Source organism: Lathyrus oleraceus, chromosome 3, assembly GCF_024323335.1.
Source record: "Lathyrus oleraceus cultivar Zhongwan6 chromosome 3, CAAS_Psat_ZW6_1.0, whole genome shotgun sequence".
NCBI lineage: Eukaryota > Viridiplantae > Streptophyta > Magnoliopsida > Fabales > Fabaceae > Lathyrus > Lathyrus oleraceus.
In genome coordinates, this window is record NC_066581.1 from 395,557,724 (window position 1) to 395,576,336 (window position 18,613).

Consider the following 18,613-nt stretch of genomic DNA (forward strand, 5'->3'; position numbering starts at 1 on the left):
GGGGTTGCACCACTGGTTTGTGACCATCCTCCATGAGAATTTTATGCACACATACCGTCAGATTAATCCCATTCAAGTCTTCTATTGCCCATCCCATTGCACTTTTGTGCTTCTTCAGAACCTTGACGAGCTTGTCTTCTTAGGAACCTTCTAAACTAGAGCTTATAATAGTCGGGCATCTCCTTCCAGAATCTAGAAAAACATACTTGAGATTTTCAGGCAGTTGTTTCAGTTCAACTACTTTCTTGGTCTTATCTTTCTTTTCCTCCAACTGAGGTTCCCTCAATTTTTCCCACCGGAGTGATCGGGATCCTTTAAAGGGTGGTTGTGTTTCCATCATAGCTAACACTTCCCTCTCCTTTTCATCAACTTCTTGAGTGTCTTTAGAAATTGATAGACTTAGAACTCTCTCCAAGGGTAATTTTGGTTCACCTAAAGGATTTTCTAGCAGAACCATTTGATCAATCACCTCTATGTGTTGACTGATGGCTACATCATCTTTGTATCTCATGGTGTTTCACACATCAATTTTTAACTCTTCATCGTAAACTTTTAGAGTCATGGTGCCTTCTTCTATATCTATCAAACATCTTCCTGTCTCCAAAAAGGGTCTACCAAGAATGAGCGGTATCTTTTCATCTTTCGGCATTTCCAAGATGACAAAGTCCACAGAAAATACAAACTTAGCAATCTTCACAAGAACATCTTCCACTACTCCATAGGGTCTTTTCACAGAGTGGTCAGCAAATTGAAGTGTCATTTTGGTATCTTGCACTTTTCCGATCCCCAACCTCTTGTAAATGGATAACGGCATGAGACTCACACTTGCCCCCATGTCTATAAGGGCCTTTTTGAAAGATCTATCCCCAATAATGCAAGGGATAGTTACCGAGCCTCGATCTTTCTTCTTCACCGGAATCTTCATACCCTGCAAAATTGCACTACAAGTTTCGGTTAGTACAATCGGGTCAGTATCGATGCTCCTCTTCTTTGAAATAATATCCTTCATAAATTTGGCATAAGAGGGCATTTGTTCAAGTGCCTCCAAGAACGGAATGTTAATCTCAAGCTTTTTGAACATCTCTAAGAATTTGTCGAAGTTCTTCTCATGTTGCGCTTTCTTCTTATTTCTTGTGGGGAAAGGGAGTTTGACAACAGACTTTGGTTCACTAACTTTTTCTTTAACCACCAGTTTAGGCACCACCACCTATTCACTCACAACCTCATTTTCTTTTATTTCCAACTCAACTTCAAGCAATTGGTCTTCTTCTTCGTCATCTTTCTCAGGGACTTCTTTCGATTTACCACTCCTTGTGGTTACAGCACTCACATTATTATGCTCTCTTGGATTTGTAACTGTAGCACTCGGTAATGCACTCGATGCTTGAGAACCCGCGAGTTGTTGAGAAATCTGACTCATTTGCATTTCCATATTTTTTATTGAAGAACCCGTGTTTCTTAGATTGCTTCTAGTCTCCTCTTGAAATTGGGAACTTTGAGCCGCCATTTTTTCAATGGCAATTTCCCAATCCGCTTCTCTTGGTACCTGTTGTTGAAATTGTTGTTAGGGTTGTTGAAACTGTTGCTGGTATGGTTGTTGTTGTTGTGGTCGATATTGTTGTTGTGGTTGGCTTTGATATTGATTGGGCGCTTGCTTCTGAACATTTCCTTGCTGGTCCTTCCAAGAGAAATTTGGATGATTTTCCCATCTAGGATTATATGTATTTGATTAAGGGTTGTTCTGCTTCAGAAAATTAATCTCTTCTACCTGTTGTGCAGTTGCCACACAATGCATGGCGAAGTGAGGTCCCCCATAAATTTCACAACTAACCGCTTGAATTGGTTGAACTTGTTCCACCGTTTGAGTGTTAAGATCCATTTTCTTGAGTTTTCTCTCTACTTCAGCTGTTATTTGATCTTCCATCTTCACAACTTGATTTGCTAGCTTGAGATCAATGATACCTTTAGGTTGACTTACACTGCGGTCATATAGCTCCAGATGCTCATTTGGTGCAATGGCTCCGATGATTTTCTTTATTCTAGTGGCTGTTGTAAAATTTGTTGAGCCACCGACAGTCGTGTCTATGAGTTGCTTAGTTTTCATTTTAAGGCCATTCACAAATATTTGCATCTGTTCAGTTGCATCCATGTTATGAGTAGGACATGCAACCAACAATCGCTTGAACCTCTTGTAAGCGTCTCTGAGTGACTCTCCTTCCTTCTGTTTGAAATTAACTATGTCATATCTCTTATGGATATAAACAGAAGCAGGGAAGTACTCATTCAAAAATGTCGTCTCCATTTGTTGCCAAGCTGTAATGCTTCCCGCGGGTAAAGAGTAAAACTACTCTTCGGCATCTTCCGATAATGTAAACAGAAACATCACCAAATTTTTAGCTTCTTCTGAGTGTCCCTTAATTTTCAATGATGTCGTCATGGTCAGGAATCTTTGTAAATGCTTGTTGGCATCTTCATTGAGTTTTCTGGAGAACGGTCACCTTTCGAGTTGGCGAATTGTTGAAGGGTGTCGCTGAAAATGATCAACATTCACCGTTTGGTTTACTATTGTTAACCTTCCAGTCGGAGCATTTGCACCTCCATAGTCACCCAGAAGTCTTTCCACGGGAGGTGGAGCTTCAGCCATCGTTTCAGATACGGTGTCGGAGTCTCCCGAATGAACTGAAACAACTTCTTCTTGTTTAGAATCAGAAGACTTGAGGGTCGCTTCTGATAGTTCCAGTCTAGCTTTTCGGCGTATTGCACGCAATAATCTTTCTGGTTCTGCGTCAAAAAGAAATTCAGTTGAGGCCTTACCTCGCATACAAAGATTAGACAATTATTAGAATTTATATAACGAAACAAGAGTACAGAGAAATACAATTTTGGTTGCAGAGCAACAAAATTTCAATTGAATTATTATTCAACTTATACTTTGGCAGCCCCGGCAACGGCGCCAAAAACTTGATCGATAAAATAGCAAGTGTACTATTTGCACCGATGTAGTAATAAAATGGGAGTTATCCCGAGTATCGACCTCGAAGACTGTGTATTAAGTACAAACCTTTATAATAATTCAATTGAACAAAAGATCAAAAGGGGTTTGTTGATTGTTTTCGAAATGATAATTACGAGAATAAATTACACAAAACGTATAAAAATATGTTAGTCGATATAAGAAAGCATGCTAGGGCAAGATGTATGAATTGTTTTGTACTACACTACTTCCATATTATATAATATCTACGTTGTAATTATTCAACGCCGATTGTCAAGAATTGTTTTCTCTAATTCCTTAGCCGAAAACCATTAACAGTTATTTTCCATCCTAATTCCTTAGCTATTCGAAATGACGTTAAGAAAAGCGCAGTTGTAACAAGAATTTACGGCTACTACAGTTTTATCCTTATTCCTAAGTGATTATACCGAAGTATTATTATACAAAAAGCGATAAGGTGGTTTGTCCGACCTAAACCCTAACCATAGATCAAAAATTCTATTTGTCCGATAGAAAAAGCCATTAAGAACTTTGTATAATAATTTGAATTAAGAACAACGTTGATGATCATAAAAGCATAGAAATATTGTTCATACATAAGCAATTCAGGGACACCCCCTAGCATTGGGTGGTTTAGCTTCTCATAGTATTCAAAGAAATCAAATTACAAAATAGAGACATTACAATTCTTTGGTGATGAAGGTTGATCTTCAATCTCTTCCGATCATGAAAATCTCTTCTTCTCCAAACCCCTTGAAAGCTCACTTCTCTTTTCTGTCTATTCTTCGTACCATCCAAAAGTCCCTTTTCTCTTCACCAATACTAGACTAAATAGTTCCAAATCATCCAAAAGCATCATAAAATACCAAGACTGCCCTCTGGAATTACAAAGAGACTTGAAAAGTAAAAATCAGCAAAAGGAGCGAATTGGCCAACACGGGTCGTGTCAGCTGACACGGGCGCCCGTGTTAGCTTCGTGTTATCTTTTTTTCATTCAGACTTTGCTGACACGGGCACCCATGTCAGCCGCCTGTTTTTTCCTTCAAGCTTTCCGTCTTATGCATAAGCTGACACGGGTCATGTCAGCTGACACGGACACCCGTGTCAGGCACTTGTTTTGTGCATATTTCGCTTTGCAAACCGTTTTTGACTCCCATTCTTCCCTTACGCGTCTTTTAGGCTTATTGTTGGACCTGGAAACCAAATAGAACTACCACGGAAATGCATAAAATGCGACAAAAAGAGATGAACCACTAATAAAACATAAAACAAGAATGAAATTCTGAAATGCAATAAAACTTAGGAAATCAACTAAAAGAAAGAACAAAGTGTTACCGATTCTTAAAGATTCATGCTAGATGGATGATGAAAACTAAGTGCAAATGGTGATCGATCAACAACCTATGGGCCTTCTTAATTAGGAGTCCATTTTCCCCTAGAATCGGGTTTGAACGACAAGATCTTCTTGAGCACAAGGTCACCTTCTCTGAATACCCGAGGTCTGACCTTCTTATCAAAATCTTTCTTCATTCTTTATTGATATAACTGACCATGACACGTGGCAGTCAATCTCTTCTCTTCAATTAAATTTAGCTGGTCATACCTGGTTTGGCACCATTCAGCCTCAGTCAACTTGGCTTCCATGAGCACATGCATAAGAGGAATCTCAACCTCTACGAGGAGCACTACTTCCATACCATATACAAGAGAAAAAGGAGTTTCCCCTGTTGAAGTGCGGATGGATGTACAATACCCATGTAAAGAAAAAGAGAGCACCTCATGCCAATCCTTATATGTGACAACCATCTTCTGAATAATCTTCTTGATGTTCTTATTTGCAGCTTCAACAGCCCCATTCATCTTAGATCTGTAGGTAGAAGAATTATGATGTGAAATCTTAAAGTCTTTGCAAAGAGCTTCCACCATATTGTTATTCAAGTTCGATCCATTGTTAGTAATGATCTTACTTGGCACACCATAACGGCATATGATCTGATTCTTGATAAACCTTACAACAACTTGCTTGTTTACATTTGCATATGATGTCGCTTCAACCCATTTTGTGAAGTAGTCGATTGCCACCAAAATGAAACGATGTCCATTCGAAGCTTTGGGCTCAATCATCCCAATCATATAAATTCCCCACATGAAGAAGGGCCATGGGGAAGAAATAACATTCAATAGTGTCGGAGGAACATGAATCTTATTTGCATATATTTGACACTTGTGGCATTTCTTCACAAACTTGCAACAATCTGATTCCATTGTCAGCCAATAGTAACCTGCTCGCGACATCTTCTTTGCCATTGCATTTCCATTGGAATGAGTACCAAAGGAACCTTCATGCACTTCAGTCATCAATAAGTCTGCGTCGTGTCTATCCATGCATCTGAGCAAAACCATGTCGAAGTTTCTCTTGTATAGTATATCACCATTCAATGTCGTAATACCACGGCTTCTCGTCTCTGACTTCTTCAACAGCAAACATATGAGCTGGTCTATCAAGACGCATCACAGATAAATTGGGAACCTCATTCCAATACTTCACTACAATCATTGACGCCAACCTTGCAAGAGAATTTTCCATTTGGTTCTCGTCTCGAGGAATATGATGGAATTCAACCTTTGCAAAGAAAGTTGAAATCCTCCTAGCATAATCTCTATATGGCACCAAACCAGGTTGGTTCGTCTCCCAATCGCCTTTGATTTGATTTACAACCAAAGCGGGATCTCCAAAGACATCTAAATACTTGATTCTGAGATTCATGGCCTCTTCAAGCCCCATAATGCAAGCTTCATATTCTGCCATGTTGTTTGTACACTTGAAAGTCAATTTAGCTGTAAATGGTAGATGCGTGCCTTGAGGAGTAATGATCACTGCCCCAACGCCATTTCCATATCGATTAACAGCTCCATCAAATACCATGCCCGAACGGGAACCAGGTTCTGGCCCTTCTTCAAGCAATGGTTCATCACAATCTTTCATTTTCAAGTACAAAATCTCTTCATCATGAAAATCATATTGCACTAACTGGTAATCTTCAATCGATTGGTGAGCCAAATGGTCGGCCAAGATACTACCCTTGATCGCTTTCTGAGATCGGTATTCGATATCATACTCTAATAACAACATCTGCCAATGGGCAATCCTCCAAGTTAAAGCAGGCTTCTCAAATATATACTTGATTGGATCCATTTTCGATATCAACCAATTGGTATGATTCAACATATATTGACGCAAACGCTTAGCAGCCCAAGCCAATGCACAACAAGTCTTCTCAAGAATAGAATACCAAGTCTCATAGTCAGTGAACTTCTTATTGAGGTAGTAAATTTCAAATTATTTCTTTCCAGTCTCATCTTGCTGACCAAGAACACAACCCATACTCTCATCAAGCACAGTCAAATACATGATCAACGGCCTTCCTTCAACAGGTGTGTGAGACCCTAATTTTGACCCTAATATCCCTCATGGCATCATGTTATTGCACAAGTGCATTGCCTCAAGGATCATAGCATGTTTGGCTCCTTAACCCTAGGGTTAGGACTTGTTTGAGTGTTTTGAGACCACCAAGCATGCTTGTATTTTATATTATTTCTCTTCTTATTTGATTACTAACAAAAAGCACAAAAATGTGTCACTAACTCTTTTTGTTTTGAAGCTCAAGTGATCATGTGCTCCAATGCTCCTAGGAGGCTCCTAAGCCCAATGAAATGGCTAGACGAAGATGAGAAAAAGCATGATAATGGTCCACAAAGTTCCGAATCATCATATATGTCTCCCAGGTATCTCAATTTACCAATTTGATTGAGATAACCCAAAGGGCTTGAAGATTGTTTCCCAAGGAAACCCTAATTTCACTGTGCTTTGACTGTGCCTTGCCCATGAAGAAATCTCAACCTCTGATCAAATTTAATCAAGGTAAGTTATTTAATTTATCCTTTTATGCATATGTGAGCCTATGTGAGGCCCTCAATCATTTATTCATCAAGATTGGAAGTGTGGCCTTGAAAAGGTGACCAATCAAGTCATCTGACTAAACTGAGGATCACTGAGATATAACTATTGATGTGTTTGACAAATGAAGATGAACCCAAGATAAAATATTTTCTTAAGAACCATATGAACAACTTTAATGTTCATCAAAAATCCATTTGAAACTTGGAAGGTCATCATTCATTTCAAAACATTATAGGTCATTTTGACTGAAACCCTTATTTTGGGTCAACTTACCAAAAGCATAACTTCCTTAATTTTTATTATTTTTAGGTGATACTGAATGCATTGGAAATCTTGAGATGTTTAATTTAAATGTTATGTTAGACAAAATTTCATAATCCTAAAATAAGTACATGTGATAATGCAAAACATTATAGGTCATATTGGACCTAATTCATTGAATTTGAAAAAGTACCCAACTTCAAATGCCAATAACTTTGTCATAGAAAATCCAAATGATGCAAGCTTTGAGTCTAAATTGATCATATTGAAAAGATATACAACTTTGATGTTGAATGTTCTTTCATTTTAAGCTTTCATAATGGCAACAGAGGGGTTTGATTAAGCTTACTTTTGGTGAAATTTTTCAAAGTGTTTCGAATATGTTTTGTACTTGGATTTTCCCATCCAATTTTCATCAATTTGCAATTGCCAAATGATATTTTGACCAACATGACTTTTGTTTCTTATTTCAAGGGCTTTCCAACCATTACTCATATTACTCATTTGGACCTACCATTGATGAGTTTCGAATTCATTTCCATTTATGTGAATTTTGGTATTTTATGATGAAACTTGAATTGCAAGCACATTCCATCCAATGTACACGTCCAATTGCTCTTCAAATGAACTTAGCAATCTCCTTCAGCCATCATTGGGCCTTCCACACGCCTGTACAGGCCCATGCACATCAAAGTTCAAATTCCATGCACACGAGAGAAGTGTGTGATCAGCCACATTTAGCTATAAATAGAGGCTGCATCTCCCTCATTCATCAACCTTTTGGAGATCTGAATTGATGCAGCACTGAAACCATAGCCATACCAAAGGAATTATTCAAATTTTGTTCTTACTTTCGAGCTTGAAATTCAGCATCATTAGCTGAGTTTTAAAGCCTAATTCCTTAGCCTTTCACTTCCATTACACTCAAGGATCAAAGAGGAGCAAGGATTTTGAAGGACTCATGGCCAGAAGTTCATTCATTTGAAGGTATACATTCAAACATTTTTGGATATAGAACTCTCAATTCAATGTAGCATTCTTGTGTTTTTGTGGGTTTCTGAAGTCCTCACACTTGAGGCAAGCCATTGGTGCTTTCAATTCATCATTTCATGAGCAAACATTTTGAACACCATGATCTTTTCCTTCACATTTCTCTCAATATAGGAAGAGTGAGGAAGATCTAATGGTACAATGGTGATCTCCATCACACAAGCTTCATTTCCATGTCCTTGTTTTCCATTTTCATTAAAACTTTTTTCTCTGCAACTGGTGGCCGGAAGTCGTTGTCTCACCGGAGAAGATGGTGGTTTCCACCACCGTCACCACGTGTGCGCTCTTATAGCCATTGGATCTAGTTGGCACGTTTTAATCTTGTTCATTCATTGTGATTACCTCACTTAATGCTGGATGTAGTGCGTCTGACTTGGATGTACCATGCGCCATCAGATCTGAACCATCCATAAGCGCCACGTCAATTAATGAACCCATCACGTGACTGTGATTTTTTCCATTTATTCCATTTTGTTTTATTTTCAGTTAATTCATTTGATTTTCAAAAATTCATTAAAATTTCATTTGAAGTCATAAAAATATGAGACAAACTCCAAAAATATCTTGAAAAATCTAGTTTCATAGTTTGGTTTTTAATTATTTTTGTGACTTCATTTGATATTTTTTATGGATTATTTGATTTTTAAGGGTTTTAATTCATTTTTAAATACTTTCTGACTTTTAAAAAATCCAAAAATATTTTCATAGCATTTATGGATCATGATAAGTCAATGAAAAATAGTCTCATCAATTTCTTATTTGATTTGAGATTATTTGAGATTTTAATTCATATTATGCTATTTTTTAATTGTTTTTAAATACTTTTTGACATCAAAAAATTGTGTGAAAATTAGTCAAAGCTTGTTTGACTATGTTGAACCTATGAGAATTTAATTGGACTTGTTGAAGTTGATTTGAGTTGAATTTGAGGTTTGACCTTATTTGTTTATTTTTTATTTGTATTTTATTTAAATTCAAAAAATACCAAAAAATATGGTTGACCTCTTGACTTGTTATCTTCATTTCTCTTCTGTTTGGTGTTGGTTGATGTTTATTTGATTCACATTTGATCAATTGGATTTGGTTGTGGTCTTCTTTTTCCTTCCCTTTCATCTTCATCCCTTTCTTTCCATCAATGGTCAATGAGTTAAAGTCTTGAAGTTGGTCTTGACAAATGAGAAGTTTAACCTTCTTTGATCCAAACCAAACTCAACTTGATCCATGATCAAGTAAGTTGTTTTGTGTCCAAGATAAGTTGCTTCTTGGTCAAGCAAATAACTCAAAGTCAATACAAGGCCCTTCCCCTTTTGTTTGGCATGGCAAGTTTATGGAGCTTGGCTTACTAGTCATGATCTCTAACTTGTGTTCTTTGCCTATATCTTTACTGACGGGCCTTAGATAGGTGTGACTACTACATTAGTCCACTTACGATTGCTTAACATAGCGCTACGTTGTCTTATGACAAGCTAACATAACTTTACTAACTACTAACTTTAATTTGAGCATTTAATTTCTTGTCATTTACTTTTAATGTCATTTATTTCGTGCTCATTATTCATATGGATTTTCACTTTGCTCACTTGAGCACATATTTTATGTTTATGTCATTTTTATTTTGCTGTTTTGAGCCCATTATTGTATACAAATATATTGTTATCTTGTGTTTGCTTTGTGTTTGTTTTGTGTGAACAAAATGCAAAAGGATAAAGGACTTAGAATTAGGACTTACCTATGCTTAAAGGAGTTCAAGAGCAACTAAGCCTCATACCTTTAGAATGAAAAACTTGTTGAAGAGCAACTAGGCCTCATGCCTTTAGAATGCTAAAATTCAAAGTTGATTTCAAAAGGACTTCTCCATCAAAATTATTCTTTGTCCATTCCCTTTATTGTGTTGTGAACTTTTTGATGTTTGCTCTTGTGTGATAGGGATCCCACCTTGAGATTGTGAAAAGAGGACCATTGTCATGAGTAGCCAAGTTAAGAGCTAGGCCAAATGGAGATCCTAGGAGCTTGAATTCAAATTGTTTGATTGCTTGTTTGTGTGTTAAGTCCAAAGGAAAGGATCATCTTGAGTCATCTCTATGACTTCAAGAAAAGGAACTCCAAGGGTTTTATCTTTTCCCTCTTACCTTTGTATACTTTAGGAATAACCCTTCTCTTCTTCTCCCCACTCTAACCAAGCCAAAAATCATTTTCAAACTTTGACTTTGTTTTAAATTAGAAACCTAGGCCTTAGGCCTTTGACTTTTCAAAAATCATTTTCATAAATACTCATTGTGAATAAACTTTAATCCAACTTTGACCTCATTTTGTAAATAAGTCTAACTTGTAAATATAACCCATTTCAAGTTTGTTTTGTGGTTCCAATGGCCACTTTGTTTAAATCTTTTCAAAAATATTAGTCATAGGTTTGAGTTATCATAGTGGTTGATGTAAATCTCACCTCATCCTTAGTGTTGGATTGTAAGTCTTCCATGCTTATTATAGGGTTAACCTCTCACTAGCATGTTGAAGCCCTCTTCACATGGTGGATTGTTGGTTTAGGTTGAGTTTTCTCCCTTTGATAACAAAAGACCTTAAGGCTTTTTATTAAAATCAATTCACCAATCTTTTAAATTTTTACCCTGAACTACGAGGTTTTGATCCTCCTTTGTGATGGTACGTAGGCAATGGGTTCATCCATTCAAACAACAAAAAATTTGTAAATATAATTTATTCTCTTCTCATCCCTCCAATCTTTTGCACAAATATTTTCAAAAATACCAACCTACAACACATATTTGAAAAAAGGGTTCCCTTAGATTACTAAGGATGTTTTGGGTGCGCAAAACCTTCACATTTCATAACCAACCCCCTTACCTAGATCTCTGACATTTTTATTAGTTTTTTATTTGAAAATCTTACTTGGTTTTTGTTCGCTTTTTAGCCTTTCCTTTGGACAAATAAAAGTGCGATGGCGACTTGAATTGTATGTTGACTTTTTGTTTAGTCAATAAACCTAAAGGTAACGAAAACCCCGCAACAGAAAAGTGGCGACTCTGCTAGGAACTGTTTCCTAGTGGGTTTAGCCTACTTTTTGCTTGTATGTGTTGTATGTTCATATTTATTTGTGACATTTTTTTTTGCAAATTTGGGATGAATGTATTGTTTGTAATGTATGAATTGCTTGATATATTAATTGCTTGTATGCTTGGTGGTTTCTTGTGAGATGAGTTCTATACCCGAACTCGAGTGCACTTATGATAGGAGAATGGCATAGTCTTGTTGACTTGTGTGGAGTTATCCCTTAGCAAGTTAACTTGCAAGTCTATTCACTTGGTGGAGGTCTTGTTGGGATCAATAATGTCACACGAGTGTAAGACCCTAATTTTGACCCTAAGATCCCTCATGGCATCATATCATTGCTCATTGCATTTGCCTCAAGGATCATAGCATCTTGGTTTCTTACCTTAGGGTTGGGACTTGTGTGAGTTGGTTTGATACCACCAACCATGCTTGAATTGTATATTATTTCTTTTCTTATTTTGTTTACTAACCAAAAGCACAAAAGTATGTCACTAATATATTTTGTTGTGTAGCTCAAGTGATCACATGTGCCCTTGCTCCTAGGAGGTTCCTATGCTCAATGAAGTGGATAGATGGAGATGAAAGAAAGCATGAAAAGGGTTCAAAAAGCTCTCAATCATCATATATGTCTCCCAAATATCTCAATTTGTCAATTTGATCAAGATAAACCAAAGGGCTTGAGGCTTGTTTCCCAAGGAAACCCTGATTCAGTTGTGCATTGATTGTGCCTTGCTCATGAAGAAACCTCAACCTATGACCAAATTAAATAAATGTAAGTTCTTTAATTCATCATTTTATGCATATATGAGCTCATGATAGTATCCTCAATCATTCATTCATCAAGATTTGAAGTTTGGCTTTAAGAAGTTGACCAGTCAAGTCATCTGACTATTTTGAGATCCACTGAGACCTAACTTTTGATGTGTTTGTCAAATAAAGATGACCCCAAGAGAAACCATGTTCTTATGAACCATATGAACAACTTTCATGTTCATAAACAATCCATTTGAAACTTGGAAGGTCATCATTCATTTCAAAACATTATAGGTCATTTTGACTCAAACCCTAATTTTGGGTCAACTTCCTAAGGACACAACTTCTTCATTGTTTATGATTTTGAGGTGAAACCAATTGCATTGGTTCACTTTGGACCAAAACCACTAAATCTTGAAAAAGTTCAACTTCAAGTGCCGATAACTTTCTCATAAAAAATCCAAATTATTCAAAATATAAGTCCAAATTGATCATTTTGAAAAATCTACAACTTTGATGTTGAAGGTTTTTCCATTTGAGGATTGCATCATTGACACAGAAGGGCTGGAAGTTGGTCACTTTTGACAAATTTTTCAAAGCCATGTTTTGTACATCAAACTTCATGATCAGTTTTCACAATTTTCCAAACTCCAAATGGATTTTTGTCCAACATAGCTTTTGTTCCTCATGTCAAGACTTTTCCAACCATTACTCACATGCCTATGTTTGGATTTTTCATGAGTGACTTTCAAAGAGGGGAACATTTATGCCCAAATATGGAATTCACATTGAATCTTCATGCACAAGCAATTGCAATTCAAAGCACACGTCCATTTCACTTCAGAATCAGCTCATCTTGCATTTCCAATTGATTTTGGGCCTCACAAGTGCCCGTACAAGCCCATGCATGGAGGACCCAAAGCTTCATGCACACGGTTTTGGCACCTCATTGCTTGCACTTCAGCTATAAATAAGAACGTTGCCTCATTCAAATGGAACCCTGGATTCAACCTGAAGCTCTGCAGAAATTCAAACCCAACCATACTAGAGGAATTTTGATTCTATTTTCTCAAATTCAAACTTGAATTTCGACTTCCTTGGTTGATCTTCAGTTTCTAATTCCTAAGCCTATCATCATCATCATCATCTCCTGTTCAAGTTGGAAGCAAGAATTGGAGCATATCGTGTTGTTTAAAGCTGCACTTCAAAGGTTTATGCTCAAACTATTTTGATCTATATCTCTTCATATAATGTGATTTGCTTGTGTACAAATGGTTTTCTGAAGTCCTCGTGTGAGAGGCAAGCCAATGGTGGCTTTGATTTTGTGAATTGGAACATTTCAGTTTGAACACCTGGATTTTCCATATCAGATTTCTCATTCCATAGGGATCTTGAGGATAATCCAAGGTTACAGGGGTGATGTACATCACCCCAACTTCATTTTGGTATAAGGATTATGCATTTTGGTTGAGGTTTGAAAACCTGCAACAGGTGGCCGGAAACAGTTAGTTCACCGGAGAAGACGGTGATTTCCACCACCGTCCCCACGTGGATGCCTTGTGTCCATTGGATCTCATGTGCACGATCTAATCCTAGCCTTTATTTTATTTGACCTTTTTAAATTCATTGTGTCACGCATTGGACTCGATACCATGGTGGAAGCGCGCCTCTGAGCCTTTGATGTTGTCCACCTCATTTAATGAACTGGATCAGACGCTTCCTAATTTTTCTCCTTTTCTAATTTCTGTTTTATTTTCTTTTATTCCATTTTATTTCAAAAATCCATAACTCTTTTATTTGGAATCACAAAAATATGGGACCAATTGCAAAAAATTTCTTTAAAAATCTAGTTTCATAATCTGATTTTTAATTATTTTTGTGATTCCATTTAATATTCTTTGTGAATTATTTTGTTTTTATTAGTTTTTAATTCAATTTAAATACTTTTTGATATTCAAAAACTCCAAAAATATTTTCTTAACACATATGGATCATGATAAGTCTATGAAAAATATTCTCATCAATTTCTTAATTGATTTGAGATTTATTTGAGATTTTAATTCATTTGTGTTATTTTTCTTGATTTTTAATTGTTTAAAAATAGTTTCTGTTTTCAAGAAATGTTGAGAAAATTTTTCAAACCTTGTTTGACCATGTTAGACTTATGATGATTCAATTGGACTTATCCAAGTTGATTTGAATTGAATTTGAAGTTTGACCTTACTTTGTTCATTTTATTTTATGTTTTATTTTAATTCCAAAAAAATACCAAAAATATGTTTGACCATTATTGACCTCTAATCTCCATTTTCCTTCTGTTTACCCTTAATTGATGTTGATTTCATTCACATTTGGTCATTGTGTTTTGATTATGTCATTTGAATTCTCATTTTGTCCATTTCATTTTCATCTCTTTCCTTCTTCTTTTTCTTTTGACCTATGAGTTAATGATTTGTGGTTAGCCTTGACATATGGGAGGCCTAACCTTCTTTGATCCAAATCAAACTCAACTTTATCAAAGATCAAGTGAGTTGCTTTGTGTCCAAGATAGGTTGCTTCTTGGTCAAGCAAAAAACCTGAAATCCATACAAGGTCTTTCTTCTTTTCTTTTGGCATGGCAAGTTATAGGAGCTTGGCTTATTAGTCATGATCTCTAACTTGTGTTTATTTGCCTATAGTTTTATTGACGGACCTCAGATAGGTGTGACTACTACATTAGTCCACTTACAATTGCTTAACATAGCGCTAAATTGTCTTATGACACACTAACACTAACCACTAATTACTAACTTTTAATTCAAGCATTTAATTCTTACAATTTACTTTAATGCAATTTAATTTCTTGCTCATTTATTCATATTTCCTTTTCCCTTTACTCACTTGAGCTCATATTTTATGTTTATGCTATTTTCCTTTTGCTCACTTGAGCTCATTATTGTGTAAATATATTGTGGCTTTGTGCTTGTTTTTTGTGATTGTTTGTGTGAACCCAATGCAAAAAGGAGAAAGGACTTAGAATTAGAACCTTACCTATGCTTAAAGGAGTTCAAGAGAAACTAGGCCTCATGCCTTTAGAAATGCTAAATTTGTTGAAGAGCAACTAGGCCTCATACCTTTAGAATGCTTAATCTTGAAGTTGACTTCAAAGGACCCCTAATCTAAACTCATTCTTTGTCCATTCCTCTTATTGCATTATGAACCTTTTGATTGGTTGTTCTTGTGTGATAGGGATTCCAAACTTGAGATAGTAAGAAGGACCATTGTCATGAATAGCCAAGATAAGAGATTCAAGTCCAATTGGAAGATCCTAGGAGCTTGATTGAATATTTGTTGTGATTGCTTGTTGCTTGCTAAGTCCAAAGGAAAGGAGCATCTTGAATCATCTTTATGATCTCAAGAAAGGAACTCCAAGGGTTTTATCTCTTCTCTCATCTTTGCATGTTTAAGACTATCCCTTCTCTTATTCTCTCCACTATAACCCAAGTCAAACTCATTTTGTGCAAACATTGACATTGTTTTCAAATTAGAAACCTAGGCCTTATGCCTTTGATTTTTCAAACTCTTTTCACTAATACTCATTATGAATTGAACCTTAAGTCAACTTTGACTTCATTTTATGAATACTTCTAATTTGTAAATACAAATCACTTCAAGTGATTTTTGTGGTTCCAATGGCCACCTTTGTTAAAACTTTTTTCTCATAAACATTAGCCATAGGTTTGAGTTATCATAGTGGTTGATGTAAACCTCACCTTATCCTTAGTGATTGGACTATAAGTCTTCCATACTTATTATAGGATGGATCCCTCACTAGTATGTTGAAGCTCTCCTCACATGGTGGATTGTTGGTTTAGGTTGAGTTTTCTCCTTTTGATAACAAAAGACCTTAAGGCTTTGATCAAATCAATTCACCCATATTTTGATATTTTTACCCCGGACTACGAGGTTTTGATCCTACCTTTGTGATGGTACGTAGGCAATGGGTTTATCCATTCAAACAATAAATTGTAAATAACATGTATATTCTTTCCTCATCTCCCTAATCTTGTTTGCATAAATATTTTCACAAATACCAACCTACAATACACTTTGCAAAAAGGGCTCCCTTGGAGTACTAAGGATGTTTTGGATGCTTAAAGCCTTCCCATTGCATAACCAACCCCCTTACCAGATCTCTGACATTTTTATTAGTTTTTTATTTGATAAAACTTCTTAGTTGGTTTTTGTTCGCTTTCTAACCTTTCCTTTGGATAAATAGTCGTGCGGTGGCGACTCGAATTGTATGCTTACTTTTGATTTAGTCAATAATTCTAAAGGTAACGAATACCCCGCTACAGAAAAGTGGCGACTCTGTTGGGGATCAATATGCTTCCTAGTGAGTTTAGCCTACTTTTTTCCTTTGTTGTATTGTATGTTTATGTGTTTTTGTGACATATTTTTGTGCAAATTTGGGATGACTGTATTGTTTGTAATGTATGAATTGCTTGACATATATTAATTTCTTGTGTGCTTGGTGGTCTCTTGTCAGATGAGTTCTATACCCGAACTTTAGTGCACTTATGATAGGAGAATGACATAGTCTTGTTGACTTGTGTGGAGTTATTCCTTAGCAAGTTGACTTGCAAGCCCATTCACTTGGTGGAGGTCTTGTTGGGATCAATAATGTCACACGAGTGTCGCAACCTGAAAAATACAGTGCGAAAAAAAAAACAACCGGCGAAAGAAAAAGACAGAAGAGTCGCCACCGTGCGTTATTTAGCCCAAGGGAGGGAAAGGAAACGCTCGAAGTAAACTTGAAAAAGGAAAGGACAAGACGGGGTCTCGCAACCAAATCTTGGGTTCGGGAGTCGGTTATGCGAAGGGAAGGTATTAGCACCCCTACGCATCCGTAGTACTCTACGGGATCCACTTTTGTAGTTCTTGTCTAAAGGGTGTGGGTTTATCTTGTGCTGTTTACCAAAAAAAAGGGTTAAATGAAAATGACTCGCGCGGATGTCGCATCCACTGCATACGTATCTCATCTGAATATGAGAATCAGAGTCTTCGTAGCTCGGTTGACCTATGGGTTGGGGGGATGTGTGCTCGCTAAGACATCGCGTCTTATGCCTACGTATCTCATCTGGCCTGAGAATCAGAGCAAAACGTAGTTCGGCTAACTACGGGGTTATGGATTGGGTTTTGGGCGAACGACGTTACTACGCAATCTACCGGATGCTCGACCTTTGGAGACTTACTCTCCTGTAGTAGAAGGAGTTAGCGTGTTGCTTTGGGTTTTAGGGTTTGGGATGCTCGAGGGAAAAAAGGCAGTCCTTGACGAAGGAACCGCGCTACCTGCAGGGATATGAATACAAAACACAAAACATGTATCTCAAAGTAAAATGTCACCAAGGGGCTCAAACGTTGCCTCCTATCGAGGTCTTCCAGCTAGGAAAGCAGTAAAATGCGGGAAAAATGTAAAAGTACCACGCGGATAAAGATCCGAAGTAACAGCAATTAGAGGAATGGGAAACCCTGAGATCCTTCCAAGCTGATGCCATCAAAGAAAAGTGAGTCAGTACAGGTAATCGGAATGAACCTCCAGGGGTTATCCCACAAATAAAGTGGGAAACCACGCAAGTTATCCCTGCAAAAGTCATGTGAGCCCTCACAAAAATTCAACAAAAGGGTTAGTGAAACACCATAAGCATTTTTTCATGATCAACAGTATGGTTTCAAAAAACTCAAACCCTGTGGCATACATTTCAGAAATTAAACGGTTAAACATTCAAGGCATTGTTTATACATTCCTATACATATTAAACCCATGGGCAAAGGTAATGGGAATAATGGCAAACCTGATTGGAGAGCTTGATTGAAATTGAGTTGCACCCGTGAGGTTTACAAAACAATCTTCAGGGTTTATGTGAGGCAGAGGTGATTCTGTGTAGCTGAGTTCCCTTCGGGGTTTGGAGGCTGCTCTGAACTCCGTTAGGTCTTCTCTCACTATCTTTTTCCTTAGGGTTTTGCTCCTCTTCCTTCTTCTCCTCTTCTGTGTGGCCTTTGTTTCAATGAAACTCTAGTATTTATAGGCTAATATTAGTAGCTTAGTGGGCTTTTGAGAAAGGTCCAAGTCCAAAAAAATTTATTATATTTTATTTATTTAATTATTTATTTAATTAATTAATTGATTAATTAATTAATTAAAAATTTTTATTATTATTTTTATTATTATTATTTTATTTTATTTTGTAAAAAATTATTTTATTATTTTTTTCGTTTTTTTCTTTTTTTTTTTCTTTTTTTTTTGGATCTAATTCTGATTGACATGATGAAATGCTAAATGAATGCATGAATGAGGAGGGAAAATTTTGGGGTGTTACAGCTGCCCCTATTCAATCATCAGCTAACCCGAGTAGGATGAAAGCGAACAGCTTATCAGACAAACGGGGTGAGCTGTGATTGAATACCAAAGATAGACCGAAAATTTGCGCTCCGAGAACACCACAAAAACGCGGAAATACACCGCGCTGTTTATTTTCCTTCCGATC

General features: G+C 36.7%; 1 protein-coding gene across 1 annotated transcript; it reads right to left on the reverse strand.

Annotated features, from left to right (window-relative positions):
* Nucleotides 1–517: 517 nt before the first annotated feature.
* LOC127131427 (uncharacterized) lies at nucleotides 518–2,149 on the reverse strand. Its single transcript, XM_051060350.1, has 3 exons — nucleotides 1,832–2,149; nucleotides 1,322–1,546; nucleotides 518–1,207 (listed from the first exon to the last, which is right to left on the reverse strand). Exons 1-3 carry the CDS (start codon nucleotides 2,147–2,149, stop codon nucleotides 518–520), a joined length of 1,233 nt encoding a protein of 410 aa, XP_050916307.1.
* Between the last annotated feature and the right edge of the window lie 16,464 nt (nucleotides 2,150–18,613).

What these genes read in the sequence shown, in the direction of transcription:
- LOC127131427 (XM_051060350.1), bottom strand. Translation starts at nt 2,149, where the DNA reads ATGGATGCAACTGAACAGATGCAAATATTTGTGAATGGCCTTAAAATG. An exon ending in AAGTTCAACCAATTCAAGCG is followed by an intron (nt 1,547 to 1,831) that starts GTTAGTTGTGAA and finishes TTTCAACAACAG; the next exon opens with GTACCAAGAGAAGCGGATTG. An exon ending in AGCATAATAATGTGAGTGCT is followed by an intron (nt 1,208 to 1,321) that starts GTAACCACAAGG and finishes GTGAGTGAATAG; the next exon opens with GTGGTGGTGCCTAAACTGGT.